A 20,244-nucleotide genomic window follows, 5' to 3' on the forward strand; every position below is an offset into this window, starting at 1 on the left:
CATTTGCCCAAGAAGTAAAATTGACAGTTATTACCAAGGGTTATCTGGTAGCAAATCACATTGTTCAGGTGGCAGGAAGGGCAAGAAATAGCCTATTTGCATATCAGAAATTATTTCCCTTTTTGCTTCCATTCTGTCCTCAGCTTGTTTTCCCCAAGGGATGACGGTTAGCAGAGAGATTATGAAAGTATTATGAAAGCAGAGAGGGATTTTCCTCCCCGATGTGTTTTGTTACCTTAGTTCTCTGCTGTTGTTTTTCTCTTACTACCACCTCTGAGCTTTTCAAGATCTCCAGGACCAATTTGATATCAGAATATTTTATATTCCATCCCTTAAGATGTTGTACATGTCAATAGACTTCAGTATGGGAAACGTCCTGCCCAGCCTGATATTGCAGAAATATCTGCGCCTTTGCCTTCCGAGAAATCTAAGTCACTTTCTTAGCTAAGAGGAATCAGCTTCTCCAGGCCTGTCTTTAGCCCAGGGAGATAAGACAGCTGTTTCAGCACCTTGGATAGCTCTAAGCATGGTTGTTGCCCAACAGAAGCTGGAAGTTGACTGCCGCCTTATGAATTCCTCCACTCAAATGCTAGGCTAGACTACCTGCCGTGAAAGCAAGCCCTTCTTCTCTCTGGCTCCTCACCTGGCACACTCCCTGAGTGAGAGAGGAAGAACTGTGGAGTGGAAGGTGTTTGGCTCATTAGCTGAAGTACCCACCTAGGATCCACCTTGGGTGAAGAATCAGGAATCTGGTGCTGTTTTCTCAGCTTGCATTGGAAAAGCCCTGGGCTCAACTGGCTCCTCCTCCTCCAACTTGGCTATTGCTTGAGCCCAGGCAAAAAGGTCTACCTATCACGCTGTCCAAAGTGGCCAACCCAAATACTCCAGCGAGCAGGACACACTGTTGCTTCCCAGCAACTGATGCCTAGTGGCTTGTCACCTCTGAACATATACATTTAGTGTAACGTGTCATCGTCATCGTCGTCATCATCCCCCTTGCCAGGGCTGGATTAACCATTAAGCAAAATAAACACATACTTAGGGCATCATGGGAAGTTGGGGGGCACCACAGAAATTTTCCATTGCTGGATTTATTATGGACCATATGGTGCAGCTGAAAGAAAAGGCACCCACAATAAATGAGAAAATTACACACACACACAAAATAGTAGTAATAGATATAGACCGTATACATTAATATTGGGAATTCAACAAAATAGAATCTGGTAACTAGTAAGCTGGCACTTGGTCCACGGATGGTCATGCATTTATATTTTGAATTGGATATATATGGGGGCACCAAAATCTTTTAAGTGCTTAGGGCCTCTAAAGTCTTAATCCAGCCCTGCCCCCTTGCCCCAGTTCATGTTCTTAGTGAGCTAGTCACAAACCAAAAATCTCTATCTGAATTAGTCTCTGCTATTACCCATGTATCTGTGAAATTAGAATTGTTTGTCACAACATCCATCACCTTACTGATATTCCACCGCATTTGCAAGTTTTGCTACCCATTCACCCCATTTGGAGAAAGCCTTTGGGAGCTCTTCACCATCCTTCTGGGTTTACGCCACTGTGAGTATTTGGCGTCATCCACAAAATTAGGCTCTGAATGAGTATGTGAAATAGCACCAATCCCAATACATATCTTTGAGGAACCCACTTTCTATTCTCCTCCATTGTGAAAGCTGCCCTTTCGTTCCTCCTGTGATTCCTGTTGTTTAAGCTGCCTACTAATTCATAAAATCAGCTTTTAAAACTATATGCTATTTCCCATTTAACCTCAGCTAGTAGATAGTCATTGGGCTAGTCACCATAAATAATAATAATTTTATTATTTATCCCCCGCCTATCTGGCTGGGCTTCCCCAGCCACTCTGGGCGGCTACCAGCAGAACAGCTTCCATGCATATCTGAATGTACAAGTACTGTTACATAAGCAGCATTACAAAACTCAGTTGAAAAGAGCCTATTCCTGTCTTCCTGGCACTGGAACCTGAAGGCAGAGAGGCTAGTCTGTTGCTGGCACTGTGATCTATCCCAAAGTCTTTGGAATGGAAACCAATCAATCAAAATATGTAAGTGACACTCGCCTGTTAGCAGCTGTTTGCAAAGCATTCTCTCGAAAAGTTGATGGTGAAGCGAACCAAAGCGTGAAATGCAGTACAGATATTGCAAGTGCCTGAGAGAGGGCATTCCCTCCCCCATCCCATAATCTTCCCACCCTCTCTCTTCTCAAAGGGTGCAGGAGTTCTTCCGCTCCTGTTAAAAGCAATTATGGTTTAAAGGAGACATTTGGTGACACATGACTTGACGGGATAAAGGCTAGGAAATTTGGCAGACCCCGTTGTGAACGTAAAAAATGTAGAGCTCCCCCTCCCCTCGAGATCTGATAAGAAATATTCTTATTTTCTTAGGACTAGACTTATAGTTCTACCTTATTCTGAGATGAGAAGGTTAGCTGCCAAGACAGACGAAGCATGGAACTTGTAAGACCTGCGACAGATCAGAAGAATATGGCAGCGTTACAGGATTCCTAACATGTTTTTAAAAATTGTATCACTCCACAAACTCCCATTAAGACTGGTATCCCCCAGAACTATTCTTCTACTCGTAAAAGCTAAGGTGGTGACAGAAAAAAAGATACACATTTAGAGTTGTAGGTACTCTTACATATGTAAGTCTCTCTCTCTCTCTCTCGCCTCTCTGAAGTATGAATTGCGATGGAATGAACTGAGCCGTCTTCAAAAATTGCTAAACAGTGGAACAATTAGCAATCAGTGGAACAGTGGAACAATTAGCAATCATAGGGAACGATCATAGGGAAAGCTTCCCAAGGAGCTCATCTGAGAACCATCTCTCTCTCTCTCTCTCTCTCTCTCTCTCTCTCTCTCTCTCTCTCTCTATCTATCTATACACACACACACACACACACACACACACACACACACACACACACTAACTTTGGAGCCTTGAATAGGATCCCCACCTTCGTAGCATTTCAGTCTTCATTTTAATGTCCTGCAACCCTCTGACCCCCTGAAAACTCTCTCAGTTCTGCTTTTATAAAATCTTTCAGGCTCCCCCCCCACACTTAATATATAAAAAAATTAATTATACAAATCATTAGTATTTTTTGAAAAAGGTAATAGAATGGTTCCAAGAACAAGCTTCAGAGAGTATCTGCATATTTAATCATCTGCGTTAATAAATATTTAATCGTTCATTGAATTCAGGTTCTGTCTTGAAGCTTAACTTGATAACAAACCTTGCAACTGGTAGAACTAATTGGTACAGAACAAGTGAATAATTTATAGGAAGAAAAAGCGCTGGGTTTTCGGAAGGTGCGCAGAGACCAGGAAGCCACAGCTGTTTCTGGGAGCTGACAGGAAAACAATGGGGCCTTCTGCAAATTCCACAGCACGCTGCTGCCCTCCTGAGGCCAACATTTACCATTGGTTCATATGTCTTAAGAAAGGGCTGTAAGGCCGACTACAAAGTCAGATCCATTAAGTTTTAAATATTCATGCATTTCATTAAAGCTATCATAATTGGTCTACCGTACACATTGATTATGCACAGACCATCAAGTGTTTAACCTCTGAAAGCTTGCGTGCGTATTTAAATATATCTGTTATGTCCTGTCTTGGTGGCTTCAGAGAAATCTCCAGCAAGAAGGAGTTGAGCTAGGCCGGGGAGGGGGAAAGAGAGGGAATGATAGCGCAGGGCTGAAGGGAAAAAGAGAGTGCCTCCAGATGTTTCAGAAACAAAAAAGAAGTGGGGAATATTGCATTAAGTTTCCCTGATTATAATACCAGTGCTTCTGTCCCATTTGCTAACGTTCTTTTCCCGCTGAAGTACTTGCTGTGTTATGGACCTGTGGCTTTTTGAGCAATATACAGTGGTGCCTCGGGTTAAGTACTTAATTTATTCTGGAGGTCCATTCTTAACCTGAAACTGTTCTTAACCTGAAGCACCACTTTAGCTAATGGGGGCCTCCTGCTGCTGCCGTGCCGCTGGAACACGATTTCTGTTCTCATCCTGAAGCAAGGTTCTTAACCCAAGGTAATATTTCTGGGTTAGCGGGGTGTGTAACCTGAAGCGTATGTAACCTGAAGCGTATGTAACCTGAGGTACCACTGTACCAGCATGTCACACTATTATTCACACCAGCAGCAGTGGGTGCCCCAACTAAGAACATCACTGGACGACGTCATTACTCCTCACCCTTTCCACAAATGCGTGCTTCTGTTCACCCATGATCTCTCCATGAAAGAAAAAAAAAAGAACTGTGCACCAGTCTACTGCCCAAATTTTTTTCACTTTACTCCCACCATTTTCCAAATCTGTTGAAGATTCAACTGGCAAACTTTGAAACAGAATCCAAAAATACAGTGCAAAAAATGTGCGGCATGCCGATTGGTCTCACTGCACCCCACCACCATGCTTGCGTCTTTTTTATGGTTTACAATAATTGTGTAAAAAGGATTTGCCTTAAAATGAGACACACCTTGAAAGGGATAAAGGAAACTAGTGAAAAAGACATTTATTGGCATTTGAAAAATACTCCCTAGGATTGCAGCGTTACAATTTCAGCTTCAGATTCATTTTGTGGAAGATCAACTGTTGATTAGCCAACTCTAACACGAAAGTACTGGATTTTGTTTTGCTATGGTGAATACAAATCCTCCTTTGCAAGCTGAAATTTACATTCACTGGCTTTTTGTTTACTCCCTTCATTTACAAAACTTCTTTGTCAAAAGGAACATTCAGCCTTTCTATCCTACGAGGCTTTGGTGAGGTGTTAACATTTTGGTTAAAATGCAATTCGGGCACAGTAATGTTTTAACTTGCAAGGTAAGATGCCTTTATTGAGCTGGTAGAACTCCACTAGTTGAATGAGATCAGAAAATCTGGTGTGGCCATCATCCAGCGTATAAAACAGCTTGCCTTCCTCTTCCAACTGCAAGAAGAGGAAACACCACATCAACAATAATTTCCATTGTGCTCTGCAATCCTTATTTCATTCATCCAGCCTTTGCGATGATGGTTAGGTGGATACTCATTTGCCACTAAGAACATCAAGACCAAGTGTAGATTGGGACTTTAGATTCTCCAACACCTAAAGATCAGGTCGCATTATTTTGGAGCCTCATTTGCAGGCTGTGATGTTGGATCTCCATGTTGCAAAAAGTTTGGAGGGGGCATTGCAAAACTGAGTAACGTTTGCCCATTCAGGGGGGGTGAGCAGGGGGAAGGAAGCACACCCTTGTGTTGCCAAGGCAACAAGAAGATGTGCCCCTCTTTTTCTGTATGTGCCGTAGCTTCTCAACAAACACTGGAAGCTAATCACTTAAAGGCTGCAGTTCTAAGACAAATAATAAAGAAGGGGATATATATTGCTTTGAAGGTTTTTGCCCATTGTCACTGATTTGCTTCTTCGTTTTTGTGATGTTCTACTGGTTAATATTATTTGCCTTTCTCACCTTGAGGCAAGAAGGTAAGCCATAAATCTGAAAACAAAGAGATAGATTTGAATACGCTTTGCTTTAACTCTGGAAGCCCTTGCATATGCCAGGCAGAAGAATGGCACAATGCGGGAAGCTTATCCAGAGATCTGATATTGCTGAAAATATATTAGGAGGGATGAGCAAAGTCTCGAAAGCCACAGGGCAGACTTCCAGCATCTGCAAAATTGGGCCTGCGTTCCTTGGATAGCTCCATTTCGCCCATCCCCATGTCCAAGAGGAGCATCAGGCAAAGGAAATGAAGCACATGGGTGTCCTTCCCTTTAAAAATGTTTTCCAGTAGCCCATTCTAGCCTTTCATGGTGCAAAACTCGGCTGCTTAACTATACCTACCATATTTTTCGCCCTATAGGACACACCGGCCCATAGGACGCACCTAGTTTTTTTTTTGGGGGGGGGAATAAAGAAAAAAAATTATTCTCCCCCCCCCCAGCCGCGGCTTCAGCGCGCCCCGTGCTCCGGGCAGCAGGCTGCTATCCGCAGCCTAGGGAGCCCTGCGGGAACTCCCGCGGGCTCCCCAGGCTTGCTGATAGCTTCCTGAAGCCTGGAGAGCGAGAGGGGTCAGTGTGCACCGACCCCTCTCGCTCTCCAAGTTTCAGCGAAAGCCTGCATTCGCCCCATAGGAGGCACACAGATTTCCCCTTCATTTTTGGAGGGGGAAAAGTGCATCCTATAGCGCGAAAAATACAGTACTTAACCTAGAATTAAGCTCCATTGCCTTCAATGGGACTTACTTCCAAGCAGGCATTATAGCATTGCTGTGTTAATATAGTGGTAAAGACCTGCCTTTTTTGAGTGTTCATTCTGACTCACTGTGTTTTTAAAGCATTCCTCTTTTGCTTACTAACGCTGCCCCATTTTCTGATAAAATATAAGGAAGTTGTCCTTGCCTGTTGACTCTCAACAGATTCTACCAAGTCCTAGGACACTCAAAACATATGGGGAGAAAAATAAAACTAGAATGACAGGCCTATAATCTGAAAGAGAGCATATATACAATACATTCATATTCTCTCTCTCTCTCTCTCTCTCTCTCTCTCTCTCTCTCACACACACACACACACACACAAACACACACACGTATTATTTAATAGATTTCTATCCTACCTTTTAGGGGGAAACAAATCTTACAAGGAAACTCACAATACTGCATTAATTAATTAATTAAAATGGGCAAAACACCGTAATTGAAAACTAGATAACACTCAAAATAATGTGTGTTTGTGTACATACATACGCACACTTGCATTTGGATTTAAGAAAATGCAGAGACTATCATAAGGAGTTCCATTAGAATTCCATTTTCATGTGTGAGAGGTTTTAATTCTCAAACCATCCCTATTTCACAGAAAACTGTAAGCAGCAGGTTTTAGCCATTAGAAACAGAATGAATTACCAAGAGGCATGCCACCGTTTTGGCAGTAGTATAAAAACCATTGAAGAAAAAATTTACTACCGGTCCACAAACTTGCTGGCTATACTTACGGGTACAATTTGAAAGTGCTTTATTTTCAATCCATGGCTCAGTGACAGCACAAAGGTTTTGGGGTTACTCTGGCTACCCCGTACCAAGAAAACACTAGGAGGTGAAGGAAAAGAAACAAGTATCAAACAAGTATGAAAATCTGGCAGCAGTGAGTTGCTGTTAAAGTTTTGTAGCTTTCCTAAGAAGCATCAAAGTTTAGGGGCAGAAATAAGTACTTGCTCATGGCAAAGAGACATTATTTTACCTACTTAAGTGGCAAATCTGTGACAGCAATAAATAAATGCATTCTCAAACTCTCTTAAGATCACTGTATTTCATCACTCCATCTAGTGGCCAAAGAATGAAACCCGAACCAAACATTCACCTGTTATCCAAGATCGATGTGTTATCTCAGCAACTTTGTGGTCCCAATTCCACCGTTTGCCAAGCAAGATAATGGGAACGCAGAGGCAGGGCCAAACATGTCAAGAGAGGCTCAGTGGTTCTGTTAGGGTGGGTTGCTATTCTAGGCTACATCAACAGAAGTATAGTGTCCTAATCAAGGACACTAAATTTAGGAAACCACAAAATACAGTCGTACCTTGGATCTCAAACGCCTTGGCTCCTGAACAAATCGGCTCCTGAGCAATTGAAACCGGGATGTGAGTGTGCTGGTTTTCAAACAATTTTTGGAAGCCGAACATCCGGAACAGCTTCCGACTGGCTGCAGGAGCTTCCTGCAGCCAATCGGAAGCCACACTTTGGTTTCCAAACATTTTGGAAGTCAAACAGAGTTCCGAAACGGATTCCATTTGACTTCCAAGGTATGACTGTATCCAGAAAGGTAGTGACGTCCAAGCTGGTGCCACAAACTCTCTCACCAAATTTAGGACCACCTGTACATGCTTTCAAGGCAGCCACTAGCGTAGCATATGCCTGTTATGTCTGATTTTGTTTTATCATTGCGACTCATGGGGACAATTTGACTGCTCAAGCAGTTAACAGTTAGTCCAATTTTAAAATAATAATAATAATAATAATAATAATAATAATAGTTGGAACTCTTACCCATCTACCAGTCCTTGTCGCAAAATTAGTTGGTGCGCCTCATCTCTAGAGATCTTATGGTGAAACCACGGCTGTGAACTGTGTATGGCTGAAGTGTCAGGAAGAAAGGGAGGGAAAATTCTTACTAGGATCATTTTTGTGTACAACAATAGTGTTGCATTCCATGAGACCCACTGAATGGTACATACCTATATTTGATGACACATTCTGCAGAGTATTGGGACTACTGTGAGCACCAAGTCGCAGACACCCTTTTTTCTACGTGGGAAGAAAGAAAGAAAATCGTAAATATTTCAGAAGAAAGAAAGGGGAAAAAACCAACAGAAAAAAACATTGTAATGAACTTTTTTTTCTACCCGCCATGCTAATCCTTCTTCCACTGCAACTGAAAGGGCTTCTGTGGGGTTTTCAATCACTCTGGATTTATGTCCTGTGAAGTCCATGGCCACTAGAGAATTCTCTGAAACACTTCTCTGCAAAAAGGAAAAGGAAAAAAAAAATCCATTTAAAAACATTACTGACCGAAACATTTCACAATATCTCCTCAGATTTCTGTTTTAGAAACAGCATTTGGCTTCTCCCTGAGCCACTCTCAGAGCAATAATAATCTTTGCATCTATTGATTAGCCAGTTGGAAAGTATATTAAGAATAAGGCAAAAGTGTTCTGTATATATATTGCAATAAATATGTCCTGAGGGATTATCCAGTTATCAAGATCAGAAAAAAGATATTTCATATATATAAGAGGGTTTACACTCTGCTCTCTGCTTATTCGACACCATAGCAATTCTACTCGTACATCTACGGGGAAGATTTTACGGTAGTTAATATAAAAATGGGCGAGATAACTTTCTGACAGCCCCTGCAACAGTGGGAAGCAAAAGAAGAAATAAACGCCTATCTGAGGAGGACCACCTATTTAAATGGTATTAGGATGATGTCAAAAGTGGTAAAAAGAATTATCTATGTCCGGCAGCTAAGTGGTCTTGCCATATCTCTTGCTGGAACGTGATGGATTCTAAGAGCTTATTCTGAGCCCTGTAACTAAGTGAATAGAGAGATGGCCCACAGAGGGCACAGGTGGGCAACACATGAGCTAGATGTAGCTCTCGGTCACTCTAGGTCCCATCACTTCAGGTGGGGTATCATCAGCCAGCTGGCACCACTGATTTCGGCACAGGGAGAGTAGCCTTTTGTCCACTGGGAAACATTAAACATCTCACCCGACAACAGCACTGCTCCCCATACAGTGGTACCCCGGGTTAAGAACTTAATTCGTTCTGGAGGTCTGTTCTTAACCTGAAACTGTTCTTAACCTGAAGCACCACTTGAGCTAATGGGGCCTCCCACTGCCACCGCCGCTGCGCAATTTCTGTTCTCATCCTGAAGCAAAGTTCTTTACCTGAGGTAGTATTTCTGGGTTAGTGGAGTCTGTAACCTGAAGCGTCTGTAACCCAAGGTACCACTGTATAGCCAAAATCACTGCAGACAACTATCTTGGTGGCATCAGGAGCACTGTGAGGCAGGTTAAACACTGTATGTGTGTGCAAGAGGTGGGAAATTTTGTGTGTGCGTGTTTATACGCATGTGTGAGGTTGTGTGTGTGTGTGTGTGTGTGTGTGTGTGTGACTGTACCCCCCTTTACCTACCACTACATGTGGGCCTTGCCCCCCCCAAAGCTTGTCTAGCTCAGAGATATAGGCACTGTCCTCCCCACCTTTTGTTGAGCTTGCATTGCACTCTATATAGAAGCAACCCAAATACTTTTTTTCCAGCAGCTGCTAAGATACAGGCACATATCAAAATGGACGAAAGCATCTCACTGAGGTTCATCCATATGATCCTGTGCATGGTTCATGTAAGGGGAGCAGGGAGCTACGGTTAGTTTTAACATCTTTGACAGAAACACTATGAATTAAAATAGTATCAACTAAATAAATCTTTGCAGGTAATGGGATGCCCTCAGAACAAATTACAGCATAATGTAATACTCTTGAAATACTATGGAAAACCTGGTGGATAACTGGGGCACGGTGGGGGCTGGGAGAAAGGAGCAGGCCAGGTTTTGTGGATCGGTATTGCTTCATATGAGCTGAGAAGTACTTACCACAGGTGTGCTCAGAGAAATGCACCCACTTCTACCTTGATAGGGGTGCATGTAATTCTGGTAAAGTTGCATCCCATACTACAAACAAAGAAGAAGGATAAGAGCTATTACAGTCTTGTGGATTTCAAGATCAACAGTCGGAAAGTACTCAGTGGTGAATTGTGCCAACCACAAAGTGGGTAATTTCCATCACACTTTGCCTCTCTCCATAATCTGCCCGCCCCCTTAAAAAAAAAAAAAAAAAAAGCTTTGAAGTGATTAGTAGGTAGCTACTTTTCTGTTTCCAAGATAAGGATGTTGACACTCCTTTGCAGGGAGTTTTAAAAAATATTTAAGAACAGAAAAGCTGGATTAGACCAAACTGTCTACCTACACCAGCATTCTCCTCCAACAGTAGCCAGACATATAGGTTTGGATCCTCCCCCCCCCCCTTCCAGGAACAAAACAGAGTTCATGGCCCCGGATCTGCCCCATTCACCATTTTCTCTGCAACCCATGGGAATTTTCCCTGGGGATTGGGGGACTGTTTAGCATGGCATGTGAAATAATTTCTAAACTTCCCTCTTAATCGTACTGTAAAATTCACCTGTATTGGCAAGTAAGCCTGCTAAGAACTGCTAAGGTTACCCTTTTTAACTTTAAGAAGAGTTTATCTTACTGTCTATTTGCATGGGTTGTCGCTGTTTAGGCTGCTGTCTTAGTTTATAGGCTCGATCATTTTCTATTTTTATTGTTTCTTACTACACTGCCAGCTGCCCTGGAAACATAAAATTTATGATGGCAAGCGTGGGGTATAAAAGTATGTATGTAAAAACAGAAAACACAGAGCTTAAGGAGATTGAAAATACCATTTTTACCCAGAGGCTGTAAAAGAGGAACGAGGCATTTTGTATACAGAAGTAACTGGCGAAGACAATTAATAGAAGAAGGGGGCATTTACCTTAAGCAACCGAATTGCTGTCACCCAGCAGGTCCTATTTTGTTCACTTTCTGCATAAAGTTGTTTCAGGTCTCTGGCTCCTCCTGCTTTCTGAGGCTAGAAGGCCACAGCATATTGTTTTAGCATTAATTCATATCTTGAAGGCAATACCTGTTGAAATAAAGGCCACTAATTCTCCCATTTCATAATCAAAATTTCATTTTTTTAAAAATTAATTTAATTTCAATATTATTTTCCCTGGTGCCAATTTTTAACGGAAGTAAATAAATCCTCCCCCTCCCCACAAAAAAATATCTTTTATTTATTATCAAAACGGTTAGGCATTTACCTTAAAGCAGAACCCATAGCTGACTGGCACTCCAGATATCTTTTTGCCTGTCAAAGACACATATATGTCACTACTGCTGAATTCACTGAAAAGCTGCAGGTGCCTTGGCTCCTAAAAGGAAGAGCAATATAAAACTATTACGGACATCTTAAATTGTTTACACCAAAAAGGGGGGGGGGAGAGACCGTTCTTTAAAGTATATAATTCCCCAAGTCAGCATCTAAATGATAAAAGAAAGGTGTTTCAATGTAAGGTGCAACAACTTACTTTTCTGAAGTGAAAAAAATTAGATCAACACCCATTTATTATTATCCCTTGTGAATTTATTAGTCACTTTCTTTTGCCAAAGGCAACTCAGAGCAACTTACAACCAAAACCAGTGTAAAGCCTATGCTAGCCTTCGCCAACTAAGTGCCCTACAGTTGTTTAGCAGCCTATTTAAAAGAGACATGCTAAAAATTCACTTTGCAAGTTAACTCTGCAAGTTATAAAAACCACTTTCATTTATTCAAATATTAACAAACAAAACCTCCCAGCCCATTCCATGCTTGCCTGCACCATAAATGTCTTCTTCTCTTTTCAGCATCATCAACAAAACCTGAGGGAGGGGGAGCTTGGCTTTTTCAAGAGGCCTTAAGGAGTACAAAACTATCCCTTACTGTGGAGAGAATATGATGCATACTGACTGAGCTCTACCATTTGCCAACCTTACCTTTGACGTCCCCTTAGTGGAAAAATACAGACCCGATCTTCGCAGCAAAAAGTACATCCTTTTCCAGGTTTTTTTCCCTTGCTCTTTAGCATGTAAATAACTGTGAATTTCAGGATATGTACTGGAACTTAAAAACATCTGAAAGGGGAAAAAATACCACTTTGAATCCCACAGGAACAGACCTTTATCCAGCTACTCCTTCCTGTGCATATGTGGGAGCTCTGGAGGAGCTTCGGACTGCGCTGACAGGTGAGGAGTGTGAGTTCTCAGAAGCCTGTGGGAATTCAGCTGCTAATCTGACTGAAACGGAACACATTATTTGGTTTCCTATATTGCTAAGCTTTTCGCGAAAGGACCTCAGAGCTTCCACACACTCTGAAAACACTTTGCACGCTGCTAATGTTACTAAGGATATGTTAAAAAGGTAAAGGTAAAGGGAACTCTGACCATTAGGTCCAGTCGTGACAAACTCTGAGGTTGCGGTGCTCATCTCGCTTTATTGGCCGAGGAAGCCAGCGTACAGCTTCCGGGTCATGTGGCCAGCATGATTAAGCTGATTCTGGCGAACCAGAGCAGCGCACGGAAACGACGTTTACCTTCCCGCCGGAGCGGTACCTATTTATCTACTTGCACTTTGACGTGCTTTCGAACTGCTAGGTTGGCAGGAGCAGGGACCGAGCAACGGGAGCTCACCCCGTCGCGGGGATTCGAACCGCCGACCTTCTGACTGGCAAGTCCTAGGCTCTGTGGTTTATAACCCACAACGCCACCTGCGTCCCTAAGGATATGGTAGCCTGCTGTTATTTAGCCACTAGCCTTGCCAGTGAAGTTCATGCCATTGCATTCCAGTAGCTGGGAATCACAACTGGGGAAAGTTTTGTTCAGGTCCTGCTGGTGGACTTCTCAGAGGCTTCTTGTTGGCCACTGTGAGAATAGGCTGCTGGACCAGCTGGGCCTTTGTTCTGATCCAGCAGAGCAGGGCTTTTGCTATTGTTCTTATTTTACTTGTTTTACTGAGCTCTAACATTTGCCAACCTTACATTTGCCAGCGCAGACCCGATCTTCACAGCAAAAAATACAGTGGTACCTTGGTTCCCAAACGGCTTAGTCGTCGAACAAATTGGCTCCCGAACGCCGCAAACCCTGAAGTGAGTGTTCTGGTTTGTGGATGTTTTTCGGAAGCCGAATGTCCAACGTGGCTTCCACTTGAGTGCAGGAAGTTCCTGCAGCCAACTGGAAGCTGTGCCTTAGTTTTTGAACGGTTTTGGAAGTTGAACGGACTCCCGGAATGGATTAAGTTCGAAAACCAAGGTACCACTGTACATCTTTTTCCACGTCCCCACCCCCGCTCTTTAGCATGTAAATAACTGATGCTAACAGAAGTAATAACTTTTTTAAAAAATATATTTTCTAAGAAACCAAGTCTGTATGCATCTAATAACCTGTTTCACAACTCCTGTCTGGGAGCCCACCTATGAGAACAATCAGATTGCCAGGCACATGGAACAGGCTATCTTATTCAAATGACTTCTAGTGGTGAAATAATGTGAAAACTATTCAGTGGAGGCTGGTCTGTTAAGACTGAATGGGGCACTGCCCCACCAACCTCAGCCTGCCCACACCTGCCTGCCTCCTTACTTAGACCAGTCCTGAGGGTGGTACTACCCAGTGGCATAGCGTGGGTTACCAGTGCCCAGGGCTGCACAGAGGGGAGTGGGAGGGAAATGGATGGAGTACACATGCACGCTCAACTGTCTAATGGCATCCATGTCATCCAAGAAGAGATCGCAGCCACAGAGATAAGGAAATAGTCGTTCCGTTGTCTGGAGAGGTCACTTCCTGGTTCACATGGAGAAGCCATTTTCAACAGAGCCCAGCGATGCAAGCATGCACACCCTAACAGCCCTTGTGCCCCCACACACGATGCCACCGGTACTACATGTCAGCTCCCTCCTCCTCCTTAGTTTCAGTGTTGCCCCTTATAGCTGGAAAGAGGATGAGGAGAAAGTTAGAATTAGTTGGCTCTGCCTGTCATGGGCTAAGATACCATTCACTGATGGTCACCCAGATTTCTGTCTTAACATTTCTAATGAGCACCAGCCATCACTGGCTATCCTTAAACCAGAACTCCCCGTAGAACAGAATGGGAGGGTGAAGAAGGAGGTTTGTTTTATAAAGCACTTAAATTTGGGGAATAGGTAGGGACCATGCCGTTCTTAACAGTGCCGGGCCATGCCAGCCCTATTGTTCTGTCAAACAAAGGCAATGCTTGAGATTTTCAGACACACTCAGCTGAGCGGTCCCGTTTTTAAAACATCAACATCTCACCTGCAGTATTTGCGTGTGGCTCATGGCTCCATTGATCTCATTTGAGAGGGATATCAGGTGTGCAGGGAAGAAAGTCTGTTAAAGAAAAAACAAAAGTACTAGAAGGGTTCAGGAAACATTCACAGATGCACACCACATTTAGTTAGAAGGCCTAGATTTCATTTCCTTTATACCCTGTTTATGAGCCCTCTTGTAAAATAAGAACATCAGTAGTTACCCTTGCCTGAAAACAAGGCCTTACAGCATCTGCTTATACGCTGAAGAACCAAAGCTCAGTGGGAGATCACATGCTTTGAATGCGGAAAGACCCAGGTTCCATTCCTGGCAGGTCCAGTTAAAAGGATCAAATAGAGAGAGTTGCCTGGGCTCTGAACCAGTGGTTACAACCAGAGTAGACAAAACTGGGCTACACTTTATATTTGAGTTTCTTCAGTGGCGTTTTTATCTGGATTGTTTTATTTGATGTTTTAATGTGTTCTAAACTGCTCTGAGATTTTAAATCTACAAAGTGCTATAGAAATGAAATGAATGATAATAGTGATAGCTAGAGAAATAATCTGACTAAAGGCAACACCCAGTGTTCTTAATGCTTTACTCCTGATAATAAACAGAGGGTCTTCCACGGCATTCAGAACATCAAGAGGATTAGTACTTGGGTGGATCTGTTGAGCCATATGTAATCAGGGTTTTCTTCTCAAAGAGATATCTAAAGCTGCCACGTTCAGGTAGAATGTACAGGTGTCTCTCCACTTATGCTTGCAACCACGTTTATGCGTGGCGCCAGGAAATAATTTAACAAATCAATTTAAACTGGGCAAAAAGGCGCAAAACGGACTGGAAAGAGTGGGGAAACTGCAAAAATGGCACAAAAAGAGTGGGAAAACAGCTAGCAATGCCAGGAACCTTTGCAACACTTTCAAGGCTTTCCAGAGGTTTACAGGCTTCTTAAGAGTGTGTTCCCCACAATACACAATTTCACATATATATGCAGTACCTGGGAACGCAGCCCCCACGTAAGTGGGGAGATGTCTGAATATGGGGGTGGGGCAACATTCATGTGGCCACCCAGGCAGTGGCGTGGGCTAGTACTAATGGGAACAGCTTTGCAGAACTATTTGCAAGTCTGCTATACTCTGTTTGAGCAGCAGCAGCAGCAATAAGTAAGATAAAGGATCTCAACAGAGCCCAAACGCCCTGCCACTTCTTCCACTTATTCTAATAATGCTGTGTTGCCTTGTTAGGTATTTGGCAGAAACTTGTTTCAGCTGACCCTCAGTGCCTAGAATTATATCCATCTTATCAGGGTGTGGGTGTATGTGTGTATGCAATGGTACAGTTAATTACATTTCTTGGCAATAGTCCGGTTTTAACTGGGTGCCATAACTGATGACTAGCCACCCTAAATATTAAGGATTAGTAATTGAATCAAATCAATATACAGTCATGACTTACCTCGGGGTTTTTGAAGAACTCGTATTTGGCATAATTTTTTCTAAAATAAAATCTATTGCCTTCTTCAATTCCCCATCTTGACTGGATTTCAATCATCATTTCATGGTCTTCAATTATTCTCTCTGTGTAATAAAAGAAACATAAATCCTAGCAATTCTCCTAAATTAATTCACCTCCAGTGGTAAAATGCAAGAATTTGTATAAGTCACTCAAGGTAATGATACTACAGCAGCTGTTGTGAAACTTTTGAAAAGGGCTGGAAGGCAAGAAAGAAATGAATGACAAGGAAGGAAGGAAGGAAGGAAGGAAGGAAGGAAGGAAGGAAGGAAGGAAGGAAGGAAGGACAAACAGGCTGGGTCCTGCATCTGGGCTGGCATGAATATGTCCCCAAGGGTATGACAATGTGTGTAGTTTGGCTCAGTGAAAGATGTCTGACACTCTATGTATTATATTCATCTAACTATGACCAGGGCTGCCCCATTTTGTTGCCTGAGGCAGAAAACAAGATGGCAGCCCTGGTCCATTCCACATACAGATGCTGACCAGGCAGGCTGTTGAATTTTTCTTCAACACTGGTAATGGAAGACTGTCCATTGGCAAGTCTGGCTCCAGGTACTACTCATTTAATACTTTCACCCCCCCCCCACTTCCTCACTAAGTAAACCAAGCAAACCTTCCACAATGAGAAAATCTAAAAATGAGATGCACCAAATCCATAGTCTTGTTAACGAGGCAAGTCACTATGCAGAACACACGCATCTCCTGTCATACACTTGCTCAAATAAATTCACACTGGTAGATATCAACCTGACATAACGAAGGCCACTTTGCTGCAAAAAAATACATTTAATTTTCATGGCAGCAGAGAGATTGAAAAACCACGCTGAAGACTGAGCCATGTCTCAAAATATGCTTCTTTAAAGACTTTAAAGAAAGCTTTCAAACTGGTCTGACATTTAAGTGTGGTTACATGGATGTCAAAGTGACATTTATGAAAATGCCACCATTTGCAGGTTTGGAAGGTGCAGAAAGTTTTTGGGTTGTTTTTTTTTTAATGTTGAATATATTCAAGAGAGTATATTAACCCTTTATCTGATTGCATTACGGATTATTTAAATGAACAGTCATCATCACCATCTTGGAATGAGAGATGATATCTACAACATGGTTTGAGCAATTTTCCATTTTCTACAAAAACAAAAGCTACATCAAATTTACAAAATTACGACAGCATTCTTGGTCAACCAATACTTCAAAATCAATTAACAAAACTGCCAGAATAAAGAAGAGTGATAGAACATCAGAAAGAATTCATGGTACAGACCCCAAGCCAGGTCTATACATCTAATGGCCTATCAAGTTAACTGCAGTTGTATATGGTGGTCTACCAGGGACTCGTGAAAACTCCCATTCTTTGCTGCCTGCAGGGAAGAAGAACAGAGAAATGCAGCCCGCAATGCATAGTTAGCAGGCTGCATTCACTGCGTGGCCTCAAGTTTTGTGCAAGCCTATTCTACGCCATATGTTTCTAATGGAGTGTTTCATCGCGTTTATCACAACCGAAGCTAGTTCCACCAAATTCTGCCTCTGGAACAAAGCCCAAGAGATGCCAAACCGTACTTCTTTTGAAAGCCACATCTTGAAAGAACATTCTAGAAGCTCTTCGGATAACCTGGACTGTTGCTTGGCAATGGGCTCCATGGATGTTTCAGTAAACATCCCCACAATGCACAAAGAGACTTGTGGTCTTCTTGCTCATTTCCTGTCTGATCTGGCTTGATCTCTCCTATACAGAACACATCCCCCTACATTTCTCTAGAAGCCAGGGTTAGGCATCTTCTCTCCCTTCTGTTCTGAACAGAGGAAATGTGGAAAGGGCTTCTCTTTGTGAGCAAGTGTGCTGGTGGTCTTCCATCCCTACCCAACTGAGGGGAAAGTGAGGGAAAGGGATGCCTGCACCATTTTGTGGTCCTGGTTCCTTCCCTGCTCTTTTAGATGTGGCAGCCATTTTGTGTTATGACATGCCCCCATGGCAGCCATTTTGTGACTGGTGCCCACAAGCTTCCAGGAAGGCCCGCCAGAGCGCTGGGGAAAGATTTGCCCAAAAGTAAAAAACACATATACCCCTCTTGGCCACCTTGGAAGAATTGGGAAAGCTGAAAATGCACCCCCACAGAAATTCTAAAGAAATTCTGAAGTTCCCTCTGAGAACGCAGAAAAATGGAAGCCTCTCTCGAAGGGGAAGAAGACATTTGAGAAACTGGAGGACAGATTCCAGCATAGCGCTATCTGTAGTTATTCCCTCCATCTGCTCTCTTATACCCAACTCGTATCTAATCATAGTCAGCCATGAATTAAATCCATTTATTTTTGTTTCTTGCATCAATGGCTCTGGTCAAGCATACTTATAGTCTTGTTTTTAAAATGCACAAGGTCTCGTGGAATGGCGTTTTCCCCATTTGAGATTCCCGTGGGCGAGGCTTAGGGAAGATTAACGATGTAATTAGGCAGGGAGTAGTTATATTGCTTCCCAATACATAAGCCCCACACTCTCCGCACATCTGTTTGGGGAGAATCTCAATCGAGAAGAAGCTATGGTTTGGGAGGTGGGAAGGCGGAACCTGTAGCGACAATAAAACAAGAAAGGTGGGGGTTGCAAATGTGTTCATTTGGTGTGATATTTTGAATGAATGCTCCTTTGTGGTCTGGTTTGTTGAATTTATATACCACCTCCCCCAAGGACCTCAAAATGGCATACATAGTTCTTTCCTTCCACATTTTTATGCTGTGAACCTTCGGATGAAGGGCAATATACTAATCAACAACAACAACAATCCTGTACTATATTAAAGGGAGTTATGATGGCCAAACTCCTGGACCAGTATGAAACACATGGTTAACTTCGGTTTTACCATTTCAGCCTTCAACTAATTCAAAAAACTAAAGAACAACCAATGCCAGTAGAAACCACAAATTACTGAAATTCTGCACTTGAGTCCCTTGCTAAAAGTTAGTATCTGTAAGTTATAAACAACAGCGACACCTAGTGGGCATATCTACGTTCCACACATATATGCAAAAGAAAGTATTAACCCCCCCCCCTCTCTCTCTCAAAGCCTTCACACAGGCAGCAGTGAAGTTGTTTAAAACACTGTCAATATTTTCCTCCTTTCCTTTATTTATTTAATCTATTTATATGCCACCCTTTATCCAAAGATCGCAAGGGTTGTGGCATAAAAATGAAATGTTGCTATACTGTGCAAATTTAACAGCTTAGATTTATAGCAGTCCTGAAACTCCCATCCACTGCCGGCCCTGCCATTAGGCAGAGTGAGGAAGCTGCCTCAGGCAGCAGATTGCGGGTGACAAGGAGCAGCGGTGGCAGGAAGGCCCTGGAGGACACAGCTGTGAGCTCTGCAGGTTCTTCCCCTGAGCCCCCTAAGCTAGCCTGTTGCCCTGAGGCACAATGGAAGAGGCTGCTGTGAAAATAAGATTCAACTGCCCATCTGACCAGCTTCCGTACATGGAACTGGAGAAGAGAAGCAGTACCAAAAGCGCCTTCCACTAGCAGAACACAAAATTAACCTGGTGCAGAAATCCCAGGGGTTGCTCTACCACCAACCTGAAGTAGCATAATGTTTCACTGACCGAACAGGTCATGCAAGTCAGGGGTGAGGAACCCCATACTCAGGGGCCAGATGCCAAAATTCCCAAACCTTTGAATTCTCCCCGGTGCCACAATCCCCTCTCCCCAGGACGGAGCCCTTCCTTGACCCTGCTAGAGACTTTCATTGGGTGCTTTCCCCCTGGCTGGAAAGTGCCCTTGAACTCTCATAATACTTATTTTTTTATTTTACTTTTCTTCATTAAATTCGCATGCCACCCTTCGCCCGCAGATCTCGGGGCAGTACACTGCATAAAAAACGCAATACAAAAACACGAAACACATTATAAAAACAACAACAGCAACAAAAACCAAACAAACCAATAACCCACCCTCCCACAAAAACATTTTAAAAGGGGTGTAAAATTTTAATCAGCCCAAAGCCTGGTTGTTGTTGTTGTTGTTGTTGTTAGTTTGCCGCCCATCTGGCTGGGTTGCTGCAACCACTCTGAGCAGCTCTCAATAGAATATTATAAATGCAAGAAAACATCAAACATTAAGAATGTCCCTATACAGAGCTGCCTTCAGATACTTGTTTATGGATGAAGGTTTTCGCCTGGTGCCTAAAGGCATATAAGGCCTCTTGCGTGCTTGGATAGAGGATAGAGAGGGGTGGGTGGGTAGGTGTGTGTGTGTGTGTGTGTGTGTGTGTGTG

General features: G+C 42.9%; 1 protein-coding gene across 2 annotated transcripts in view; it reads right to left on the bottom strand.

Annotated features, from left to right (window-relative positions):
* Positions 1 to 4,527: 4,527 nt before the first annotated feature.
* GRB14 (growth factor receptor bound protein 14) overlaps positions 4,528 to 20,244 on the bottom strand; it is a 44,330-nt gene continuing 28,613 nt past the window's right edge. For both annotated transcript variants that reach the window (XM_028747362.2, XM_028747376.2), the window contains 11 exons: positions 15,926 to 16,047; positions 14,474 to 14,548; positions 12,146 to 12,283; positions 11,434 to 11,544; positions 11,106 to 11,201; positions 10,166 to 10,243; positions 8,414 to 8,530; positions 8,246 to 8,315; positions 8,058 to 8,145; positions 7,010 to 7,103; positions 4,528 to 4,959 (listed from right to left, as the gene is read on the bottom strand). In XM_028747362.2, the coding sequence (XP_028603195.2) occupies positions 4,813 to 4,959; positions 7,010 to 7,103; positions 8,058 to 8,145; positions 8,246 to 8,315; positions 8,414 to 8,530; positions 10,166 to 10,243; positions 11,106 to 11,201; positions 11,434 to 11,544; positions 12,146 to 12,283; positions 14,474 to 14,548; positions 15,926 to 16,047 (1,136 nt within the window). In that variant the 3' untranslated portion in view covers positions 4,528 to 4,812. The remainder of the gene's footprint in view (positions 4,960 to 7,009; positions 7,104 to 8,057; positions 8,146 to 8,245; positions 8,316 to 8,413; positions 8,531 to 10,165; positions 10,244 to 11,105; positions 11,202 to 11,433; positions 11,545 to 12,145; positions 12,284 to 14,473; positions 14,549 to 15,925; positions 16,048 to 20,244) is intronic.

Source organism: Podarcis muralis, chromosome 1 (assembly GCF_964188315.1).
Source record: "Podarcis muralis chromosome 1, rPodMur119.hap1.1, whole genome shotgun sequence".
Classification (NCBI taxonomy): domain Eukaryota; kingdom Metazoa; phylum Chordata; class Lepidosauria; order Squamata; family Lacertidae; genus Podarcis; species Podarcis muralis.